The 23,990-nt window shown below is 45.4% G+C and overlaps 1 protein-coding gene across 1 annotated transcript in view; it reads right to left on the bottom strand.

Annotated features, from left to right (window-relative positions):
* The window catches only part of SKAP1 (src kinase associated phosphoprotein 1), a 435,964-nt gene that overhangs the window by 82,982 nt on the left and 328,992 nt on the right, over positions 1-23,990 (bottom strand). Inside the window, exons 6-10 of the mRNA XM_053262673.1 lie at positions 12,187-12,267; positions 11,218-11,301; positions 8,813-8,937; positions 7,199-7,262; positions 947-1,117 (exon numbers count right to left, since the gene is read on the bottom strand). Of these exons, the coding sequence (XP_053118648.1) occupies positions 947-1,117; positions 7,199-7,262; positions 8,813-8,937; positions 11,218-11,301; positions 12,187-12,267 (525 nt within the window). The remainder of the gene's footprint in view (positions 1-946; positions 1,118-7,198; positions 7,263-8,812; positions 8,938-11,217; positions 11,302-12,186; positions 12,268-23,990) is intronic.

Genomic DNA, 23,990 nt, shown 5'->3' with positions numbered 1-23,990 from the left:
ACAACAAAATAAACATTTCAGAACAGTGGTGAGCTGAGCAGATAGCACCAAAAGCAGAAACTTATACTCAGGCTGAACAGGGCACTTTCCAGATTAACCCCTACAACAGTGTCACTACGGATCTGCTAAGTGTTCTTCTGTACTTCCTTTGCTGTGACACCACAGTCCCTACGCTGTCAGAAGGGTGCTGTTCACATTTCGGATGCCTTGTTTCGGATTTTATTGCTGAGATTTAGTGCTATAACGTTGTATGTCCGTTGCAAAAAAGTAGCTGTATTTTCTGTTGTAGATTCTGGGGATCATTTTCAATTCGATCCTGCCAAGCGGAAGCATTATTTTACCACAATTGTAGTGGGTAATCTGGAAAGCCCCCTGGTTATATGAGTTGTTTGTTGGGAGCAAAGCTTGCAAAATACTAAAATACACCACTAAAAAGCTCACTCAAGTAGGACGTATGCAACATTGGCCGGTTTTGTATTTCTTTCATCCCCAGTAAACTAATTTTTTGGCTGAGGCAGTTTGTTGAGTTTCCTATTATTTCTAACAGTTTCAATTTGCTTTCACTTTCCAATTGATACAGGGATTCACACTGATTTGCACAGCAAACACAGACAGAAGTATTTTATAAGCAAAAGGACTCTGCCCAAATAGACCTATTCCAAACTGACATGCCTGTATTGTGAAATGCAGGGCAAGAAGAAATCACTGTACTATTATTTTGTACACTGCCTAGTGACGTACATATCAGGTGGTATAAAAATATGATAGATAGATAGATAGATAGATAGATAGATAGATAGATAGAGAATAACATTTTCCAAAACTTGCCCACCCCCACCCCCCGGCAACATTTTCTTGACTTGGTAGCCTGTCAGAATAGACAATACTGGGCTAGATATTTCTGACTCAAGACAAGGTAGCTTCATATGCTCATAAGATGGCTCACCTGGAAGAACTTCATAGATGCTCTCGTCACACTTTTCCATGTCTTCCTCCAGGTTCAAACTGGTATCCTGGTGAAGTGTCACAGTGGGGGAATCAAAACTGTCTATGTCATCATAGGTCTCTTTGTCATCATCGTCTTCCTCCTCACAGGGGATAACAAAAGACCTCATATCTGAGAGGAGGGAATAAACAAAGAATTGATTCACAGAACTATTTTTAGCTAGCAAAACGTGGGCTGCTGGGTGCATAATGGGTTGTGTAAAGTTTCATCATGTGCCCAGATTGCTATTTTCTATGTCTTATTCATCATCACCATCATTGACACTTCTATCCCATCCTTCCTCCAAGGAGTGCCATTCATGGTTCCCTCCTCTGCATGTTACTCTCAACAACCCTAAGAGGTAGGTTAGGCTGAGAGATAAGTGACTGTTCCAAGGACACCCAATGAGCTTCACAACTGAATGGAGATTTGAACTTGGATCTCTCGGGTCCTAATTCAACACTCTGCTACAGCACACTGTAGCATCACAGATATTGCTACAGGACACTTTAAGAAACTTCAGCAATTTGAACTTTTAGGTGCCAGAGTGGGATCAGATAGCAGCCTGAAGATGACTGATATAGCCCCATCTCTGAAGCTAAGCAGGTCTGGATTTGGCCAGTGCCTTGAAGAGAGGCCATCTTCCCAGCAGATCTTCCCTTAGATGCGTTTTTTCTAATTCTTAGTGCCAGGGGCTCTGGGTGATTAACAAAACATGTAAAGACTGTTCAAACAGCCAAATAGGTAAAACGAAGCAAAATCACCAAAGATCCAGCCTCTTCTACCAGCATTCCCATTTCCCTTATGGAAAATTCACTACCCATGCGAGCCCTAATGAAACGAAAGCTGTTTAAGATGAAAAATGCTGCAACAAGTTGCCTGGGAAGGTGGGCGGTACAGAGCTGTGGGGTTTCCACAGAGAAAGCTTCTCTGCATACATGCAATGTGGATTCTGACAGTATTATTACAAGTGAAGAGATGGATAGATCTAAGAGATCATTGTGGGACACACAAGAAAATATTACAGGAAGGCTATATGCCATAACCACAGTGAAGCGTGTGTGCTTGAATGCTTAAATCAACATGTGTGTATATGCTTAAATCAACACAAGACGCACAGAGTTGCTAAGTGCTAGTTCTTTATCTGAATCACCTAATGGCACAACGGGAAATGACTTGCCTAGCAAGCATGAGGTTGCCGGTTTGCATCTCCGCTGGTATGCTTCCCAGACTATGGGAAACACCTATACTGGGCAGCAGCGATATAGGAAGATGCTGAAAGGCATCATCTCATACTGTGCAGGAGATGGCAATGGTAAACCCCTCCTGTATTCTACCAAAACAAAAAACAAAAACCCCACACAGGGCTCTGTGGTCGCCAGGGTGCTTTCCAGGCTAGCTGCTCAACAGCAGCAAAATGCCTCCGTTCAGGCAAGTCACATTTAAAACGTAAACAGTGGGGGAGCAGTCTCGCGGAAACTAACAACCCGAAAAAACAGTAACTTATACTACATCCTAGCTCTATAACTCAGCGATTAAATTTGAAAGAAGGCATTGGAAATGTGAACGGTACCCTGCTGTCTGCGTAGGGACTGCGGTGTCACAACACAGGAAGTGTGGAAGCACACTTCTGAGATACCGTTGTAGGGTCTAATCAAGATCCCACTGTAGGGTCTAATCTGGATAGCGCCCAGGAGTTGACACTGACTCGACGAGATCCCAGAGAGCATTACTGTTGGTAGATCTTCCCCTTTATCTCCGATTAACTCATTATCAATGATTACAAACAAAGATAGTGCCTTCAATATCTCTGTCCCACCCCAAAGAAGGGGTGAGGTTTTCTGGAAAACAATAGTCTGCCATCCACTGCTGTACTGTACTGCTGCACTGCAGATCTCTGAATCAGGACCAGAACTGCCTGACCAAACAGGGTAAAGGGATTTCCACCACCCCATCCCCACAACACAAAGCAGCCCCTTTTGCAATCTGCACGTGGAACCTTGTCTCCACACTGCTGGAGCCCATACAGACTAAATCTTACAAGCATATATTTATTGTTGAGTAAAAAAACCCCCACCTATTCAGAATAAATCCATCACTAAAAGCTAGGCCCCCAAACATAATTACACCAGTTACATTGACCTACGTGTAGAATCTGGGACTATCATCAATATCATTGACTGATTATTTGAATGAGATGTGCTGGGGCTCAAGCCCCAGGGGCTCAAACCTGAGGAGGCACAGGTTATGACTTGAGAGCCCTGGACCCAAATCTCTGTTGTGGGGGACGGGGTAGGGGTCTTACTGAGGTTTCTCAGGGATGAACAAAAGGCAGTCTGCATATTTCCAGTGTCCCCCCTACCCCCGCCCCCTAATTATTCCTTTACATGTTCCAGAACTGAACAGGTTTCAAGTTAAAATCTAATGAGTTCTGCTTCAAAATAAGCCCAAGATCCTTTGCATTGCCAAAAATGGAGCAGAGTTTGAGGCGACTGGAGAAACATGTTGGCAGAAAACTCCTTACAGAGCCTCCCTCACCATCATAGCAAGCAGTCTGGAGGACTCCTGCAGCAAGGACAATTCTGGAACTATTACTAGACATGTCTGCTCAGCAGGTAGTTTGCTGTCATCTACCTTTTTCTGCTCCTGCCTGCTGTGGTCTGGATTATTTTGTCTAATGGGGGTGGATGAGTGAGTGGGAATGATGTGTATATCATCTTGCCTTGCAGTGAGGAAGGATGACTTTCTGGTCCCTCCCAGCTTTGTGATTGTATCTGTTTTCATTGTAGCTCCTCACAACCAATGTCATTGTCACATACTGACCAGCAGAGGACGCCTTGAGAGCACAAATTCTTTGCAACCTAGGAAGCATCTTCCATAGAGCAGATGCAAGTTTAGTTTTTAATTAACCCATAAAACACAAGTCTTGCTATCTTCAGGGACTTATGTTGGTGCCCCCAAAATAGGAGGAACAAATATTGGTAACAGCTGAAAAAAGGGCTGGGTGGGAAAGTATCTCTTGGATTTGAGCCTTGTCTTGTTTTACATTGCATCTGTGAGATCCCACTCTTGGAATCTGAGCTAATTAATCTGCAAGAACTACCAATCTGTGTCCCCTCTCTCTCTCTCTGTGTGTGTGTGTGTGTGTGTGTAATTAGTTTTATTCTGGGTGGCAGTATCAAGGCAGTGTATGTACACGTGCATTCAGAGTGCGGCCTTCCTGATTCCACTTGTGTGGGATCTAAAATGATCAAAAACTTTGTGTGTGCATACACACACACACACACACACACACACACACACCTTAGAGGGAACACTATAACCAATCCCTAGTTTCATAAACACTCAAGTGGTTTAGATCTCAGATTTCACTCATATGCAAGCACAGAAAGGGTGAAAAAGATTCCCTCTGGCTTTCACCTGCTCCAATCTTCCCACAAAATATACCTTGGCCCAGTTTAGATACCACATTAACCTGTGTCTTAATCATGGTTTAGGGTGAAGAAGACAAGCCTAAGGCTTGCACACGAGGGAGGAAGTTTTGGTGGTTTAGAACAAGCTGGAATTTATTGCGATGTCTTAACCTAAGAAGTCCTGGCTTCTTCACAGTTTGTGAACAAATAAGACAGGATTTGCTGGATTGTGACATCCCAACAAAATTCCATCTTGTTTTACACACTAATGTAAGTAGAAAACTTTCTCCCTTCACGTTTTAAGGGAAGGTGGGACCATGCAAGCTTGAGGCTTGTGATTGTCACACTAAACCAGGATTAAACTAGGGCTCAATATACTGAAGCTCTTCTCACCAATCAGTGAGAAGGACTACCCTCTTTTGCGGGGAGGAAGTCTAAAAGTGCTTACCTCCCCACAGGCGATCATAGAGAAATCTCCGGGCGGCTGGATTGCCTGCCCAAACGAGCGGTGGCTTCCCCAGCCACTCGCCGGGCAGCTTTGAGTGCGTGTGCATTACTGGGAACCCCCCTCCCAGAGGCGTAACTAGGGAAAATGGCGCCCAGGGCAAGCACTGAAATTGCGCCCCCCCCCGCATACATCTGACTGACACACATGTGTTTTTTCCTCACAACAACCCTGTGAAGTTGGCTTGTATCTCAAACAACAGAATTATGATGCAATGATGATACACACCACATTATACTTAGGTTTTTCCTCACAAGCAAGAGACAATCTCCAAAGGTCCTGGCATATAACCCCCTCCCCCATTTTTCTTGCCAAACTTTGTGTCTTTAGCAGGATACCACAGGCACTTGTTAAAGCTAACACTGCAGGTTTTTCTGAGATGGAGCTGTTATAGGAGCACTTCAGCGTAAACTGAGATCACAAGGCAAGCTTTCACAGTGCAAAAACGAGCATGCCAGCAAGCAGAACTCATGGTAAAACTCTCTTGAAACACCTTGTAACAATGCACAGGCAGCTATGTTACACTGCTTGAGTCAACTCACACTGCCGTACTACCCAGGCTGTGGGAATTTACTCTCAGTTCCATATACATGCATGCATTTAAGATTGAGTGCCAAAGAATCTTTATGATTGTTTTTCTTTCTTTTGGGGCGGAGAGAGGAGCGTATAATGCAAACATTAACACCTGTTAGGCACCTGAGACCATAGTTGGGCAGCTAAATAAAAGCCTGATTCTTTAATATGTTTTTCCCCCACATGTGGCTTCTGTAGTTTTTGCAACTCATTCAGTTTCTCACCCTGACACTTGGTCTGCTGCTTCCACCCGCCCGCCGCCAAATCCTTTCTTCCGTGCGGGTGTCTGTGTGTGTCCTCGTCGTCCTGCCCGCGCCTGCTGCAGTGCAGCCCCAGCCTCAGCAACCACGCTTTCCTCCGCGATGGCGACTGTGCCACCACGTGCAGGCGAACAGAGGAGGATGGACGCACCGCATGCATGCGCAGCGCGACTCGGCACGCCGGTCGAGTCGCGCGTGCGTGTGTCACTGACTAGAGACCCTCTGGCTGGCAAGCCGCTAGAGGGCCTCTTTCTGGCTGTTCCATAGTAAGCGAGCGACGGAGCGAGCGAGCCTTAGCCAAGGGCAGGCGCAGTGAGCAGCATGAAAGGTGCCCGCCGCGGCGCCCGCCGCCAAGCCAGGCCACTGACTGGCTGCAAGCAAAGCAATGGTGGGCACGGGCGGGCAGGCGCAGTGAGCAGCATGAAAGGCGCCTGCTGCGGCCAAGCCAGGCCACTGACTGGTCGCCAGCAAAGCAATGGGGGGGGCGCGGGGGGCGCGGAAGGGACCGCTCATGGGGGAGGGGGCGCCGACGCGCACCCTTGACTGCTGCAGCGCTGCTGCACTGAGCAGGAGAAATTTGTATTAAAATTTAAAAAAAAATTGGTCATGGCGGCGCCCCCCATGTGACCCAAAAAGATGGCGCCCAGGGCACGTGCCCCCCCGCCCCCTATAGTTATGCCTCTGCCCCCTCCCTGACGAGTGTGTTCGCCGTGGCTGACACACAATCACTTAGCCCAGTTTTGGGGCGCACTTGTGCCTCAAACCCGAGTTCGGGCTACTTAAGAGGGCTCGCCACCGTGCTGCCAGCTAAAATCGGGCTGGGCTTCCCTACCCCGGTTTTTGCCACTCGTGATAATGGCTTCATTGTCTTCTGTTCTTTGCATCTTTCAGACAAGTTGCTACGATGCTTACATGACATTTTGCATCAAGGTAAAAAAAACCGATTGAAACACATAGCTTCTGCGTCTAATGCTTAAGACTTTAAGGGCTTTCCCAGATTAGTTTATTGTGGGATTTAAAAAGTTTCCACAGTTAAAATGAGCTCTAGTGCACAGTCCAATGCATGTGTCCCCATCTTCTGTCATCCTCTGCTCAGAGGCCAGAGCCATGCTGCCCTGCACGGGATTCCAGGCAGAGCACCTTGCAGGTGCTGCCCTAACACTGGTAAGCACCTGTTGATTTATTTTTAAAGGCATCTCTCGCCGCCCCCACTGGCGCTGCCCTCACCGGCCGCTACTGGGCTCATACATGTACGCACATTACATGATGAATGCAAAAATGTACCACCACAGTCTGAACTTTTCTTATCAGCTCACTTCACCGCAAACACAGTGTTTGTCAATGGTGGCAATTCACAGAACCAGCTGCAAACCATCAAATGTGAAGTAATCATGTGGAACACATGAATATGGGAGTCACTCTAACATATACCATTCTGCTTGTTCCCTCCTAACTTACTCACCCCTGAGCAGGAACAGGATCTGATCCACCCAGTCTTCAGCTTCTTCGGGGCTAACAGCTGTGAACTGCAAAGAAAAAAAAAATCAGTTAAGGCCATAACAAGATGCCTTCCAGTATGTCTGCACCTGCTGATTTACATGCAGTTGTACACAAATAACAGGTCCAAGCTCTACCTCAACCTGCTCCTTAATTATCATGCTATTTTGGGACTTTCTCAGTATGGGATCCTAAGAGAGAGTTCACAAATGCATGCATCACTCAGTGATGGAAACATCAGCTGACATGGCCCTTTACTAAACACCACAGGAAGAGAGGTCCATATAACTATCTAACATAATTTCAAACACAATATTTTAGTTTAAGTAATTTACACATTCAACTGTTGAGTCACTGAGTAATGAGAAATCCAGCAATATACACATGTATGGGTCTGTCTTGTAATGCTCCTTGCTTTGGTCTAGGCAAACATCTTGCCTCTCATCTCTGTAGGAGATCTTTCCCTCTTATAAAAACTTGTCTACCCACTTGGCAATCTGCAAGAGCAAAACACCTGGTTTGCTTCTTTGGACGGGGGTAGTGGAGTTTTTTTGAGCATACATAGTCTTCGTTATTTAAAAATCCCCGAGATACATGTGAAAATCAACACACAATTTTTGTACACCCCAGAGACTCATTGGTGTGCTATAATTCCCAGCTAGTCTTTCTTTTTCCCCCTTTCCTTTTCTTCTTTTCTTTTCTTCTTTTCTTTTCAAATGACCATAATACCAAATAATAGGCCACATATATAATGAAAACATACACAGAGCAGGGAGAGAATGAGAGATAACTGGGTATAAACCGTATTGAAATATGAACAACTACAACAGAATTGTGCTGGATAAGCTTGTCTAGCCTTACCCAGGAATGGCAGCCACCGATACTCAAGGTTTTTGGGAAGCCAAAGCTGTGTGTACATGTATATATGCCCAGTGCAGGTTACTGGTTAAGAGACTAAGCTGGCCTTGCTGCCAGGCACCTCTAGGTGGCACCCTATGGCAGGGCTTTGAAAGGGAACTGCTTGACTCCTTCAGTGCACTATAGGGGCACTTTCTCTCCAGACTACCAGCTCTCTGCTTAAACTCCTCTGCTTTAAGCTTCCTGTGTAAATCAGGATTTTACACCCAAGTTAGGAAGTTAGGAAGGTAAGACGGTCTAACACTGTGGGTGAATCTCAAAGTGTGCATTGGGCTTCCCTAAGGAAGACTGTGGTTAGAGGAGCCCAACCCCCACCCTGACTCTCATTCACAGAGTCTTGAGAGGTCAAGGGGGATGGGTGCCAGCCTCCTCCTCCTTATTGATATGAGACAGAATTTTTGTGTTGGAACCCAAAGTGTCAGAGGGCTCTTTATGGATTTGGGGCTTCCCTACTCTTCAGAACTGGAGAGAGCTCTTCATGTGTAGAGCGGGAGTGTGGGGAGTGGGGAGTGGCAAGACCCACCACTCTACAGTGGGAGTAATGTGTGACTCCCAAGGTTGGAAGCAAGCAGCACATAAATCAAGAGATTAGGCATACCATATTCAGATAACAGTACAGATCTCTTCCGGAGAGGTAATTTTCATGTTCTGTCAAGCTTACCTCATAGGTACGTTTGCCGGGACAGGACAACTCAAAACAGCAATCTCTTCGAGCATCCTTGCGCAGGTAGGGAGCCATCTGAGCACGGTAGTTCTTGATGGGGAACATGCCTTTTGGTTGCTTGCCTGTATAACATAGGAATGATGATTGCATAAACTCCAAAACATTCATCTTGCTTACCACTACTACTTTAACAATATGTGACCCAATCGGGGTACTGATAAAGAGGAGGCAGGGTAAGGATTCCTAGCCTATATTACAGGGTAGATGCAAGGATGGCTGTGATGATGGTTCTGGAGCACACCGAATGTATACATAATTCTCCTCCTCTTCTTCACGGCATATTATATGTACCAGACAGACCTCTGCCTGTATATATGCTATAGCTGCCCCATGGTGGAAGTCTGAAGTAGCTTCTTGTGGCAGATGTTGACATGTAGTGAACTGTTTGTGTGTACTGGGAAAATCCCACATAGATTTTCTCCACTGTTCTGCAAACAACCTTGGTTTGCAGCAGCATGGTGAAAACTGCTTGATCTCTGTGTTTATGTCATTGCCCAGGAACAGCTCAGCAGGTGGTAACAGCTGCCAGGTGGAACAATTTAAAATGGTCTCTGTGTGGCCGTCTTAACATGTGTGTTGGCCTTCAGATAAAATTTGCAAGAGAGTAGAAAAGGGGGAACTCTGCAGGATCTCTGCCAGTGACAGGCCATCCAGCATCAAGAATGGAGGGCAAGGTTTGCTCTCACCTCCAAAGCATCCCCAAATCCAGCACCTCATTTTTCTTCATAAAACGTAATAGTGACCATTAATGTACTGTATATAGGAGAAAGTAAAGCAGTGCACTCAAGAAACACCAATGGGTTGCAAGTTAAAACTTCTTGTCCTGGGTGTTTTCCAGACTAGCTATTGGAACAGCAGCAAAATGCCTCCGTTCAGGCAAGTCACATTGAAAATATAAACAGCAGGGGGAGCAGTCTTGCAGCAACGAACCCCCCGAAAAAACAGCAACTTCCTTACGCAGGATATATGATGTCCTAGCTCTATATCACAGCAATTAAATTCGAGACAAGGCACTGGCAATGCGAACAGCACCCTGCTGTCTGCATAGGAATTGCAATGTCATGACGCAGGAAGTGTGCAAGCACACTTCCGAGATATGTCCTGACCCCATTGTAGGGTCTAGTCTGGAAAGCGCCCTTGTGATTCTTATCTACTGGCCATGGAAATTAAGCCTTGTCTGTATAGTCCCATCCCATAGTTCCATGAATCCAGCTGCATCCAGGGTTCCATCTCTCGGTCAAGCTAGAGTGTGACATACGGACAGAATTTTGGCAATTGGATGTGGATGCATGTGGATGATTACAGAACATCTTCCAACCCACCCAGCTCATGCTTGAATGGTAGAGAGAGAAGCCGTGTCCCTGAGCTCTCCACCGGTCCTGAAACTCCTGATTTTGTCCTCTCCACCTGCTGTTACTTCTTTATATTTTTTTAACCTGCATTGCACTCAGTCTCTCTGGATGGGAGGCACAGTATAATCGCAGGCCATCTATCTAGGCATGCCAAATTCGGTTAGAAGTATTAGCTTCCTGTTTATATGCATCTGATGGAGCATAACTGGAAAATATTTATACATGCTGACACGTGGATTATATATGGTCGCTTAGGGGAGGGTTAAAGCCCGTCTGACAACTAATGGGGGAAAAAATGGGTCGTGCTTTATTTACAGAGGGCCTTGTGTCCGTATTTCTCCTTTCCCTCATTCTTTACTGACAAGGGTGTTGGAATACAAACAGACTGTATTCTTCTTTGCTAAGGCTGCATCCAAACAGCAGATCCCCACATTGCCTGTGAGTAATTTATCACTCAGATGGAAGAGCTGCTGCAGCGCAATGCTTAGAACGTTGTACGCGGAGGGGTGAGGGGGAAGACCCAGATTCAAATCCCTGCATCACTATGAAGGAAGCTGGATAACTCTGAGTAAGTCACACTTTCCTTGTCTAATGTATCAACCCCAGAGGGTTGAGAGATATAAAATGGGTGAACCCATGTGTATTTCTCTGAGCTCTTTGGAGTACAAGTGGGATGTGACAAATGTATGCAGTAAGTGTTAAAGGAGCACTAGCAAATAAAGGAGCTACAAATTTGCACTGGACTTTTTGGCAGTAGTGCCTGGGAAATCCTTTTCGATGAAACACCATGCTGACCTGATATCTCTCTGATCTGATGAACCAAAGATTCCTACCCCAAGCTACCCTCCAGCCCATACTTATGAAGGCTTAGCATTTCCCTTAAATACAATCCTCCTGCCTTCCTCAATATAATTAGATGCAATGGAAATATTGGAGGGATCTGTGTATGTATGTGCGTGGTTGGATGTATGTGTCAGGAGGACAACCTACTTTTTTCATTTGCATAGTAGTAGAAGGTTATCGGGTCAAGGGTGCACCATCGCTTCTGCCACTCAGAGCCAAATATTTTGGCATCTGTAAGAAAGAAAAGAGAAGGGGTAATTAAGGCCAGGTAGACAAGTTCTAGACCTGGGAAATGAGCATTGATTCCCCCCCCCCAAGGTTTCCCAAGATATGCTCCCATATACACCAGAGTACTTTTTAACAAGTATTACCTACAACTCCTACATATTTTGTTTGTGTCAATAATGTATAAGGCACTGGTTAACAGCCCAGCTAAGGAAGTGCTGCTGCTACTTGAGAACCAATGGTGCTCTTGATGGCTTCCCAACTTACACCAGCACTGCACTGGGTGTGCGGGTTTGGACTTCTGACGACTTTCCCTTCTCCCCAGAAGCACTTTGTGGCACATTAAAATATGTCCCTAAGGGCTGCACACTCCTCAGTCACCACTGCTGAATTAGTCGAAGCCATCGAGAGCACCACCGCTTCTCACGTAGCACCAGCGCTTTCTTAGTTGGGATGTCAGCCAGTGTTCAGGAAACAAAAGTGATGTAACAGTCTTACTACCGATTATAAATTATAAGAACTCAAGGAATAATTTGCATTCCCAAGCACAAAATGTGTATGTTGACTGTACATCCACTGTGAAGGGTACATGGATATATTTACCATGACTTGCTTAAAAATATATGTAAGGGGCTACGGGGATGAATTGGCTCCCCCTTGTCTGTGTATTTTTAAAAGAGACAAGAGGCAAATCATAAACACATGTATCCTTCATAGCTGATGCAGAATTACTTGGGTAGTTCTATCAGCATCCAAACTGTTGAATGAGAAGCCACCCACAACCCCTGCCCAGAGGGCTTACAATTTAGAACAGACAGACAAGACAGAGATGGAATATGAATTGATAACCTAACAGCAGCTGCTATGGAAACTGGTTTGAAGAATTTTTACCTTTGGATTTCTTTTCTAAGTATCCTTGTTTCAGAATGCCTCCCTGTTCTTGAGTGGCCTTCTGTGAGTTGTTCTCAGCTCCTAACAAAAGATAATTTTGAATTAAACATGGGAAGTTGAGCTTTCCTGTTTGAAGACTGTCCCAAGACAACACAACCAAGGAAATACGAGGGTATTTTAGCCACACCAATTCCCTGATTATGGCCAAATTCTTATAAGGGAGGTAGCTGCTGACAAAGGGCTTCCATGTGGTTGGACTTGGTAACACATCAGTAATATATAGAGGCCAATCACGTGAGTCACTCAGCACATGGTTGCTACCAAGTGCCACACATCTGTTAGAATCTGTGTGGTGCAGAATTTAAATTCTGGCATAGAATTATCCCTGACCAGCCCATTTTGCTTGTGGTACTCCATATCTGTGTGTGCATACCCATGCAAAGTCCCAGGCAAGGTTTGACGCAGTTTGGGGCAGCCCTTTATCTTGGTTGGAGGGGAAAGGAAAGTTCTGGCCTATTAAAAGTTGTTATTGTGGGTTGATTTAAGTGGCCAAACTGACATGCCAAAATGATGGTTCTATCCACATGGATTGTGGCTGTATGCGCTGAAGTGATCACGTTATTACTTCAATGCATGTCCATTTCCAAATGCCGCCCATCTTTATGATGCTTCAGCAACGCCTCCACCACGGGAGGTGATCAAGGACTTATTAAAAACACTGAACACAGGCGCTATGGTTCCAACTTGCTGGGAAATGCATCCTGTGGAAATGCATCCTGTGTGATGGCAGTGGTGGTAGGGAATAGGCACTCTGCACATCTTTAGAGGGATTCCCCTTATTATTACATCAAATATTCCAAGCCTTGATATTGAAAACAGAATCTGAATAAATTGGTTCGAATAGCAGCCCCCAGAGTTGAGTTTTGGATACATCATGAAGTGAAAATATACCCTCACTTCAGAGGCGCAGCTAGGGGAGATGGGGCCTGTGTTTGCCCCTCTCCCTGGAGGCCCCTTGGAGTGATGGAAATAATGAAGAAAATAGGGAAGGATGGAGCTGGGGGCCCCCCCTCAGGAGCTGAGGGGCCGAGGTCCTTTGAATCCATCCACTCAATTATAGCCACACCCATCTTACTTAACAACTGTGGATGCATTTCACACACATCTTGACATATCAAGCTTGGCCCTGTGAATCGATTTTGAGTCTGCCTCAGCCAGAGATTTACACCTGCTCTTAGACATTTACATAACCTTTTGCCGAGTCTGGTTATATTTCTTGTTAATTAGCTGAAAGCTGGAAATGCAGAGTCAATTAATTCTTCCCATTTCTCAGTGGGAGTACTGGGGGAACCAAAGGCCCCAACTAGAGATCTGTAGCAGCAGCAGAAGCAACACCACCAGCTGCAGCCCCAGCACCAAGGCTGGCCCAAGACGTTTTGCATCCCAGGATCCCTTACAACGTTGCAAAGAACCCTTGTGCATGACTCATGTGCCAGCAAGTCAGCCCCAGAATCCTCAGCAATACGCGAAGCAATCACACTCTATTTGATTGGCATCCCACAAACACAACCATTTGGGTTGTTTGTGTAAGTAAGGCTGCTTATGTTAGAAGGCTGGAGACAAGAAGCTACACCGATGAATAAATCATACCACAAAAGGCTTGTGATATGCAAGGATTCTTGGGGTTGTGCACAAATTGCCCTATTTCTGGATGCTGCACCCCTCTCCTGCTTTCTTATATACAACAAACTTCTGTGTTCTTAGCACTCCCGATCTGCCTGTGACAACACATTTTCACACATAGTTGCATTCATTCGATAAGGGCAAAAGACTACATACAGGAGCAATTTTAAACTTATGTGTAGATTCATGCAAGTTAAGCTTGCATGCTTAAAACAAATCAGGGAATTATGTTCTCCAAGCATTCATCAAATGGCTATTAGGTTTCTGAGAATATCAGCTTTTATTTTTAATCTATATATATTATAATGCATGAAGCGATTTTGTGGTGGCAGCAATGAAGCTTCTCTGGTGATAATTGGTTCAGCTGCCTGCATGTCACAGAGAAGCTGGACAGTCAGAAGGGCCTCTACTTGCCAGTTTCCTTTAGTTGCTAAAGGATATGAAGAATGAAGAGGAGTTGGCAGCAGCGAATTGTCAGAGAGGAAAGGAATACTGGGAAAGAGAAAGGACAGAAATGAAAAGTATACATGTTTTTATACAGGCTCATCTGCAAAGATGAGCAAAGATGAAGTTAGTTTGTTTAAAACATTTACATCCTGCATCTTCTCAAAAAGTCCCAGGGCAGGCTACCAAGTTTACAGAATAATTTAAAATTGAAATTAATATTCTCAAATATTCAAAAATGTATCACATTTTCTAATCCTGCCATTTGAACATTTTAAAAAGACATTTTGATGCAAAATTCAAATCCACATTTTGGGCAGTTGACTTTCCTTTCTTTTCTTTTTTTAACTCAAAACACTTTGAACTTATTGGCATCTCTTGATTATTATTATTATTATTATTATTTTACATTTATATCCCGCTCTTCCTCCAAGGAGCCCAGAGCAGTGTACTACATACTTGAGTTTCTCTTTCACAACAACCCTGTGAAGTAGGTTAGGCTGAGCGAGAAGTGACTGGCCCAGAGTCACCCAGCTAGTTTCATGGCTGAATGGGGATTTGAACTCAGGTCTCCCCGGTCCTAGTCCAGCACTCTAACCACTACACCACGCTGGCTCTCATTGCTTTGACAGGCTCCAAATATGAAATCTCTTAAGCTATCAATCATCAAATATTAATTAATTGTATATTATTTATCAAATGCTGTGAGATTTTAAAAGACTACATGTCAACCCTTAAATATTATTTATTGCATGACAACCAAATACTGTCAAATACAATATACCTGTGGTTTTCAAACTATCTTTCAGAGACATCTGAGTTTTTTGGAAGCTTAATGGAAATCTCTTCACGAAACATACAGCTGACAGACACCTTGCCCAACAATGTTGATTTTCCTCAGCAATGTGCATCCACAGGGGTGTCATCTAGGGCAGTGTTTCTCAAAGTTTTTGGAGTCAGGGACTGGTACATACTTTGTGTGCAGTTTCCCGGACCAGCAGTTAGTAAAGGGGTCACTCCCCCCAGCCCATGCACCCCCAAAACAATTTCGAGCGGGGGGGGTGTGCCACTGCTGGGAGTTCTCCAGAGCTCATTTCTAGGCAAGCAGCCCTTGCTGCTGGGATAACACTAATTTAGCTTCCTCGAAATGAACGTTATCCCAGCAGCGAGGGCTGCCTGCCTAGAAATGAGCTCTGGAGAGCTCCCAGCAGCGGTGGCCCCCACTGGCTCAATTTTTTTGGGGGGGGGGGTTAATTCCTCATGGACCACCATGGAGCGGCACTCAACTCCTCATGGACTGGCACTGGTCCACAGACCAGCACTGGTCCACGGACCAGTGGTTGAGAAACACTGATCTAGGGTACATTCTCAGATCAAAATTGGTGATGGGGAGGCCCAGCACTGCCCTTATGTGCACCCTATCATGTGCAACAGAACTCACTGCAAAGCGCAGATGTTGATGTGGTAGAAACATTTCCCTATAGACAGAACATTTGAAAGCCAGCTTAATACACCATTGCATATCAGCTGTCAATACCATCATATACTTAAAATAATTGCATGTTAGCTCCTGATTATCAAAAACTGATAATCAAGTTTCATTGTATATCACATATAGAGGTCAAATATACAGAGATAAAATCTTCAGAAAATATTCTGAAACAGGCAGAAAACACCAAGATAATATTTTCCATTAACATCTGCAGAGGAAAATTTTGAGAAGAACTTTTGGAAGTAAGTTTCTGTCAGAATAATTTGAATTAACCAGCCAAATCTTTGGTTGCCAGCCTCTAATTTAAAAAACAAAACAAATTCATAGCATTTGGCGTTAAACACAAATCCTGTATTTTGCATTTTATATAGAGGCTTTAAAAAAAAACATGGGCAAGTTTCAGAAGTGTTATCTTAAGCTGAAGTAAAAACCCTTTTATCAAATAACTATCAAGCCAGCGTGTTTCAGCCAAACTCCCTTTCTACTAATTTTCTAGGTCATTTTTGGATTACTGTGTTTCTGTATATAATTCTAAGCTCCTCCACCAGACAGAACAACCTTGCTATTGTTTACATAATCTTTTATCCTAGGTAGAATAAGAGTGACTTGATAATCCTGACCTAGCTAGCCAGAGGTTGGTGATTCTGAGATCAATTATATGGATTATATATAATAAGGCGGTAGAACAGGGTGGTAGATGTCTGGTCTGTACCACTTTGGATTGTTGGTGGGGGTGTCATAATTTTGAATGCTTTTTCTATGTAGAAAGCTCCCTGCGTGCAGAGAATTAGAGAAAAAGATTTAGTGTAGGCTTTTCCTTGATGTGTTAATTTACTACCTGCAAGGCTTTGTTTTTTTGTTTAATGTGGAGAAGCATTTTTTTAAAAAGACGCAAGCACACCCTGCAGCCTGGAACGGTACAGCCTAGAATTCTTTTTCTTTGGCTTCCCACCTCATCTGTTGTAATGTGCAAAATGACTCTTAGTTTCAGCTCATTTCATTCCAATTCATCTATTGAACATATCAGAAAAATAAGAGGTTAAAGTGATTTCAATGGTTATCATCCCAGCACAAATGATCCTGTAAACAGGTCCTCTGACAACCAAACTGCCATGGCAATAGACAGCTAGGTTGAGGGGATCTCAGGTAGGGAGCTGTGTGTGAAACTATGTCCATAGCGGGCCATAAGCCCATAACAGGTTTCAAAAGTGTGTTGCTTGCTGTTGGGGGTCGTGTGACAAACCAGCACTTGATGTGTTAATGAAGCAATCACAGGATGCTTTCAAATTCAGTCACATCAGACCGGCCATGAGAATCGACTCATGGAATCTATCTCCTCCCCAAACTTCCAGGAGGTCAAGAATTCCATCCTCTGGAGCGTGTTGATAGCAAGACTCCTGCAGAAGCCTTGGCGCTGTTCTGTGTTGTACTTAATTTATATCGAACCAACCTCCCCCCACCAAAATCTATCTAAAAATGCTACTGATCATCTCCCCAGTGGCCATGTTCAGCAGCTTTTTAAGTATGAATCCCATATCAGAAGGGGTTCCTTCTTGTTTTGCTAAGCAGCTCTCTTAACATGCCAATTCATCCACGTTGTCAAATTTTCCCTCCTCTATTCCTCTCTTCCTTCACAGGACTATTTTCATTTTAGAGTTTTATGACTTGGCAAAACTCTGGGGGTGGCCATAAATCCTTGTAAATGTGTCTCGAGGTGAGCGCAAGACACAACTGCAGCAGCCAAACATAAAAGTTCATTTGTGCAGAAGTCCCCCCACTCTACCCCACCCCAGCTTGCACCAAGCTCTTTTATTAGGGGAGAAGAGGAGCTTTTATTTTCTTGCTCCACATGTGTGAAATACAATGTTTAACCCTATTTGAGGACTTGGGCTTTCCTCAGACATGCAGGTAGCTGCCCATGCTCAGGACTGGAAAGTAAAGCACAAAGCTGGAAATGAGTGAAGGAACCCCACCTCCTGGAAACAGCAGCTGCTTCTCGCCAGGCATTTCCATTTGGAAGAGATCCTTAAGATGGCGCTGAACTGGCCAGAGCAGCTAGTGGTTCTGCTCTGCATCTGGGATTTTTATTTTAGCCTCTCTTGCAGAGCACAGCTTCTTTAGTTTGCTTCTCACTGCAGTTGCTAAAAGATCCTGTGAGCCCCTTTCTGGTCATTGTCTGAACTGCTGTGATGTCATAGAATGCTAAGTAGCATTCTAGCTGCTTGGGGTGTCAGCAGATAGAATGTTGACACTGAATGCAAGTTCTGGGTGGAATGTAAAGGTCCAGGTCCGTTTCATTGGGGAAAACAAAAACAAAACCTCACACAAGCACTTGGCATGGCAGGGATTGTGTTCTCTGGGCAGAAAGTGGGGAAAGAGGTAAATGAAGGCAGTGGGTGAGGCAGCAAGGATTTGGGGCAGATAAAGGCTGCTGAGGCCCAAGGGCAAAGGAGTGATAGCACAGAAAAAGAACAGCGTGAAAGACAGGCTAGGTAAGACTTCCAGTCAGCATCCACTATGGTATGATGCTGAATTTCAAATATTCAGTTGAACGAACTAGTCAAACAATTTACTATAGAGCTCTAGTCTAAAGGGCGGCCCAACTTCCAAGAAATTGCAGCACCTGAGGCGAGGTGCTAACTGCTGCCGTGCTCCCCGTCCCTCAAAGTGGTTCGAGGGGGCAAAGTTGCCAGTAGTCTCCGCTCCTTGCACTTCTTGTAGGCTCTGCAACGGGTGTGAGGAGAAGAGGCCAACTTTATCTCTTCTCCCTATGCTCCTTGTAAACCTTGTAAGGGTCAGATTCGTCTCAAAGAGCTGCTCCAATGGCGGCAGCGGGGGCTTCTTGCCACCCTGCTGGCATCCCAATAATCCACTCCCTGAGGCAACTGCCTCACTTCACTTCACCACCCCGTCTAGTCTGGAATCATTTGCTATACTTTGGGTCTGAGCTACATCCAGGCTGAGATTCCCTATCACATTCAAACAACTTACAGAGTGTTTCCCAGGACATGATGAGCAAGATAGGACCTGGACACACAAAGCATTTACAAGGCCACTGGCTGGCTTCCAGAGCAAACTAATATGGGTGCTCCTGCTGCAGGCTCGGAGCAAAGCAAAGGCAGTCCTGTGCAAGTGTGCAAATACTTCGAGGAGCTCATCCACACTCTGGAAGCAGTCCTTAAATCACAAACGTGTCGCTGATGGTCAAGCGATCCTGTCTAAGGAGCGCTGCCAGAGTGCAGGTGAACTCCTTGAGGTTTTGCACTCTTGTTCTCACCCAGGCTTTGCTGAGAGAGCACAGTAGCACAGGGGGATTAGCACTGCCCACATTAGGCTACTCTGGGTGTCTCCAGCATGATAAAAAACAATTGCTATATAAATGAAGGCTCAGGAATTCCGGCCCAGTCAAATTGCTAGGGAGAACAGAGTTGATGCTCTAGCCTTTTCCTTGCAGTTCAAGCCCAGACACAAGCTTTCCCGGTTCACACACTCTTTATTTGAAAGGTCTTTCCCTTAATGCCAGATATCTGAGAGTAACATTGTGGGTGATAGCTTATGAAAGAACACACTCAGCACTTTCTCAAAAGCAACCCTTTATTTACTATCAAAGTTCCAGGACCAAACGTGCAACTTCTGAAGCTGTCCTGACCTAGAAATAATTTCCCATAAGCCTAGATCTCTAGGGGTTTAACTGCCTAGTTAGGGTAAGGTGCTTTTCATATCCCTTGTTGATAACACTTTCTGACATTAAACCCTGTCGTTGCTATTATTGCTTTTGGTCCCAAGATCGTAAATGTCTGAAGACATTTCAGTCCAGCTCAGTGGAAAAAAGACCTGGACTGCAGCCGGTGCAGTGGGGTAACAGTGTGGTCAAGTTAGTTTCCCTTAGCTCCAGTTCCCCATTTGTAAATCTGTAACAGAGACCTACCTCACAGGGCCATCTCTAGGGCCATAGAGGTCGTTATTAAAAGTGGTACGTAAGTGTGGGCTCAGCCTTACCCATAATATCACCTGAATACACCTAGCAGCCTTCGGTAGAGCATGTGTTCTGCATGCAGGTCCCAGATTTAGTCTCTGGCATCTCCAGGTAGGGCCGGGAAAGTTCCCTGTCTGAAGCCCAAGGGAGCTACTGCCAATCAGTAGCAGACAAAAATGAGCCACATGGATTAATGATCTGACAGTAGCTTCATATCTCCCTTGAAAGAAGTAGGGATTACACAGGGGCTGCAGGGTGATTTACTGGCAGCCATGGAAGCAGGAAGTCGTGTAGTGGCCTCCAGTAATCAGCACAGAGCAATGATGTCATCAGCACACACCTGCTCCGGTCACAACAGGGCTGTACAATCACCACTGAAGCCCCATGTCTTCAGCTGCTGATAAACCACAGAAACCCTCCCTGATCCAAACTTAAAAGTGCAGCAATTTTGGGATAGCTATTGATTTGACCCTTCTTAAACTATGTCCCAATTCATTGTTTAAGACAGCGCCTTTGCCTACCTCAGGGTAGGGCCAGCTTTGCATAAATGACAAATACTAAAGTGTGCCTCTTTATTGAAACCCTTCTCCCCCTCCCCTTGTGTTGAAGCCTGCAAATCTAAATGTCATCTTGCAGTGCACATTTATAATTACCAAACACAGGCCTGGTACGTGGGGAGAAATCTGCCAGTATGAATATTAACATTAATGTGCCCAACGCCAGCTCGCCGATCCCGCTGGCAGGAGCATAAAAAATGCTTGAGTGAAACTTTTATTTAGACATTAAAAGATTCCAAACCTCAGCGGGGGTGACAGAGGCAGCCCCTGCGAGTTCCCATCACCGCTCGCGCTCGAATTGAATTACACCGGGGGGAAGGCGGGGAGCTGACAGTGAGCTGCCGCGCTTATTTAATCTCATTTGCTATCAGTACATTGTCAGCATGGGGCTTCCCCTTACTCCATCCCCCAAGAAATAAGGCTGCAGAAAAACAGCCTGGGCTCACTCGTTCCGTTTTGCAGAAGCCAAAGCAAGTATCTGGCCCCACCAAAATTCAGACTAGCTGGTCATTTACTCTAAGCTTTGGGGATTTAAAAAATGGCTAGCGCTAAAACTGATCCTGTAGAGTAGCTTCAGCAAGAGATATGCAAGATTTGTCCCTTTATTTCCCAGTGTTCTCTTCTTTGCCCCTCCACGGTCCTCGATACTTGTTTCCATGGAAGATTTGCAGAATATCTACTTGCTTTTCTGAAGTGTCTGCATGTGTGGGGTTCTTGTTTTTCTCCCACTGACATGAACATATAAAGCAGTCTCTCATTCTGAATAAGACTATTGGTACATCTAGGTCCATGCTGATGGGCATTGACTCTCTGGGGATACCGGTGGGGAAGACCTACCTGGAGATGACAGAGACTGAACCTGGGAACTTCTGCATGCAAAGCATGTGCTCTGCCACTGAGCACTTCCCAGTGGGCTGCTGCATGTATATTGGCTGGTTGTCCACTATTGGATGGGAATACACACTTGGAATGTGTCTGGGAATGTATATTCCGTTGAGAGTAATGCTGTGCAATTCTATTCTAAATGCTAGGCAATTCTGAAAAACATTCAGTTTTCCACCTCTTCACCTAACTTGTGGAAGAGTTTGCACATCCAGCTGCTAATTATTGTTCTACATGGAAAGTAAATGGGATAGAATTGGAGATAAGGAGGGTTCAGGACAACTGGCCACACTAAAAGAACAGAAATATCCACATTGGAAATTGAATTTCTGATTCAGTTCAGAAACAACATCCTTACTTTCAGCCATCAAGATCCAAATCCAAATTACAGATCAATCGATCTGAAACAATGACTGCTGGCGTGACACAAAAATATTCTAACCGCAACATGGGGCTATGGCTCGGTGAACGAGTACATGCACTGCAAGCAGAAGAACCCAGGTTCAAGTCTTGGCATCTCCAGATAGGGCTGGGAAAGACCCTGTCTGAAACCTCAGAAAGCTGATGCAAAAATTGTTTTTATAGGAAAAGGAAAGAAGTAAAAATCACTTTCCCCTCTCCACAAGTTGCATTGTGAGGCAAGCTTCCAATGTGGTGTAGTGGTTAGAGTGTGAGACTAGGACTGGAGAGACTTCAAATCCCCATTCAGCCATGGGACTCACTGGGTGACTCTGGGCCAGTCGCTTATCCTTCATCCTCACCTACCTCAAAGGGCTGTTGTGAGGATAGATATAACCATATACACCGTTCTGGGCTCCTTGGAGGAAGAGTGGGGGAAAAAATGTAAATAAAAAATAAAATAAAATGCACAGTTAGTTTACTGGCTCCTTGTAAGGACAGAACCCTTGTTCTGTCCTCTGAAGGCTGTGGGGCATGTCACATGATGTCAGTCAGTCTTACTTTTAAACAGATTTACACCAACTTTTGCATTGTGAGAAATAAGTTACTGCCCCCCCCCGCCCGCAATACTGGGCATATGTTCCATACCTTCCCAACCAGGAACACTGCTATTGTTTTAGCAGATTTTTAAAAACATGTCCATTGGAGGGACTTCCTATACTGCTCAATATGAAACTGCAAGCGGATTTGGATTCTTCCAAGAATTGGAGGTACTTCATCATGAAAAATTCTAAACATCCTTCCAAAGACAACAGAAATGTTACAAAACAAACAAAACCCCTCTCCCTGAAGAGGGAAAGCAAGATTACTTGTGTGAATCAAAAGCCAGGTGTGAGATACCACTGTCATCTCCTGTCCATTCTATTACCTCTCACAGAGCAATAAAGATAAAATCTACAAAGAAGTGCATAATTTTGAAGTGTCCCTTTGATTTTAAAGCTTCGATGTGCCACCTTAAAGGAGAGATGAACCATCAAACTGCAGACACCAGCCTCTCCCACTCTTGTCTGGCTCCCTTTTGTTCAGAAGGCTAATGGCTGGGCAAGGGGAAGAAATGTACCTTCCCCAGCACCTTTGACAAGGGAAGGAGGAGGTCACGGCTCTCTCTGCCCTGCCAGTAGAATGGTTTGGGGAGTATTACTATGTCCTCCCGTCCAACCCTTTCTTCCTGTCTCCAGCCCAACCCTAGATTCTGGGAGGGTCATAGGTGATTTAAGTAAATGATTCTGTTCATCGTGAGGCAACAGGACCATGGTGAGACAACTGGCAGTGCTATATTGCAGCTGGCCTCTTCCTACAGAATAAAACTTGTCATTTGCTCTTGCAAGGAAAGTAAGCCCAAACCTGAACTGTTCACAAGGGACTTCCAGATGGGGGTTTATTCTATCACTAGTGATTTTAAGCTCGTTAAATTAATGGGCGCTAGTAGACTTTTGGGGCCAGCTATCTCCACCTCCTCTGGCGCGTCCTCCTCCTCCCGGCCAGGCCACTGCCTCCTCTGGCCGAGAGTGCATGAATAACGAATCTGGTTTTCCCGCCCATGGCTGATAGAGGGGGGTGCTTCTTTCTGGTATGGTTTTGGGCTTGTGTGGGTGGGGGGGGGGTGCTGCTCCTCTGGGTGCTCTAATTTATATTAATATTGTTTGTGTTGTCTTCTGGGTGTTTTGGCGGGCGGGGAGTATTGTGCTTAGTGCAAACTTCTGATATGTTTTTTTTGTGTTCAAGGCAACTTTTTTTCTTATTTCTTTCGGGCTGGTTTTTCCTCAGCTGGTCTTTCCTTTGTCTGGGCTGGTCCCTTCTCCTGGGCTGGCCGACCCTGTTTCTGCCGCTTCTCTGCCCGCCGGGTCGGGTCCAGTCCCGTCGCCACTCCCTTTCCCTTCTCTGCGGCCGGGCCGGACCCGCTATTACCGCCATTTTGTATCCGTCGCTGCGGTCTCTTCTCCCCTATCTTATCTCTCTGCCGCCGCTGGCTCGGATCTTTTTTCCATTCCCCCCGCTGCCGCCTCTGCCCTCCCGGTCCCCTCACAGCTGCCTCTGCCCTTCCCGTAGCCCGTTCTTCGCCCGCCGCTCTCTTCAATATGGCCGCCGTGTCTCTGCAGCCGTATCTTCCTCCGTTCCCCCCGCTGCCCCCTCTGCCCCCCCGGTCCCTTCGCAGCCACCTCTGCCCTCCCGGTCCCCCCGCTGCTGCCTCTGCCCTCCCCGTAGCCCGTTCTTCACCCGCCGCTCTCTTCAACATGGCCGCCGTGTCTCTGTGGCCGTATCTTCCTCGGACGTTCTTGGCATGCGCTCCACGCATGCCCAGAACGTCCGA

This window comes from Hemicordylus capensis, chromosome 6 (assembly GCF_027244095.1).
Source record: "Hemicordylus capensis ecotype Gifberg chromosome 6, rHemCap1.1.pri, whole genome shotgun sequence".
NCBI lineage: Eukaryota > Metazoa > Chordata > Lepidosauria > Squamata > Cordylidae > Hemicordylus > Hemicordylus capensis.
The sequence above is the reverse complement of the archived record's forward strand: the minus strand, read 5'-3'. Positions and strand labels throughout refer to the sequence as shown.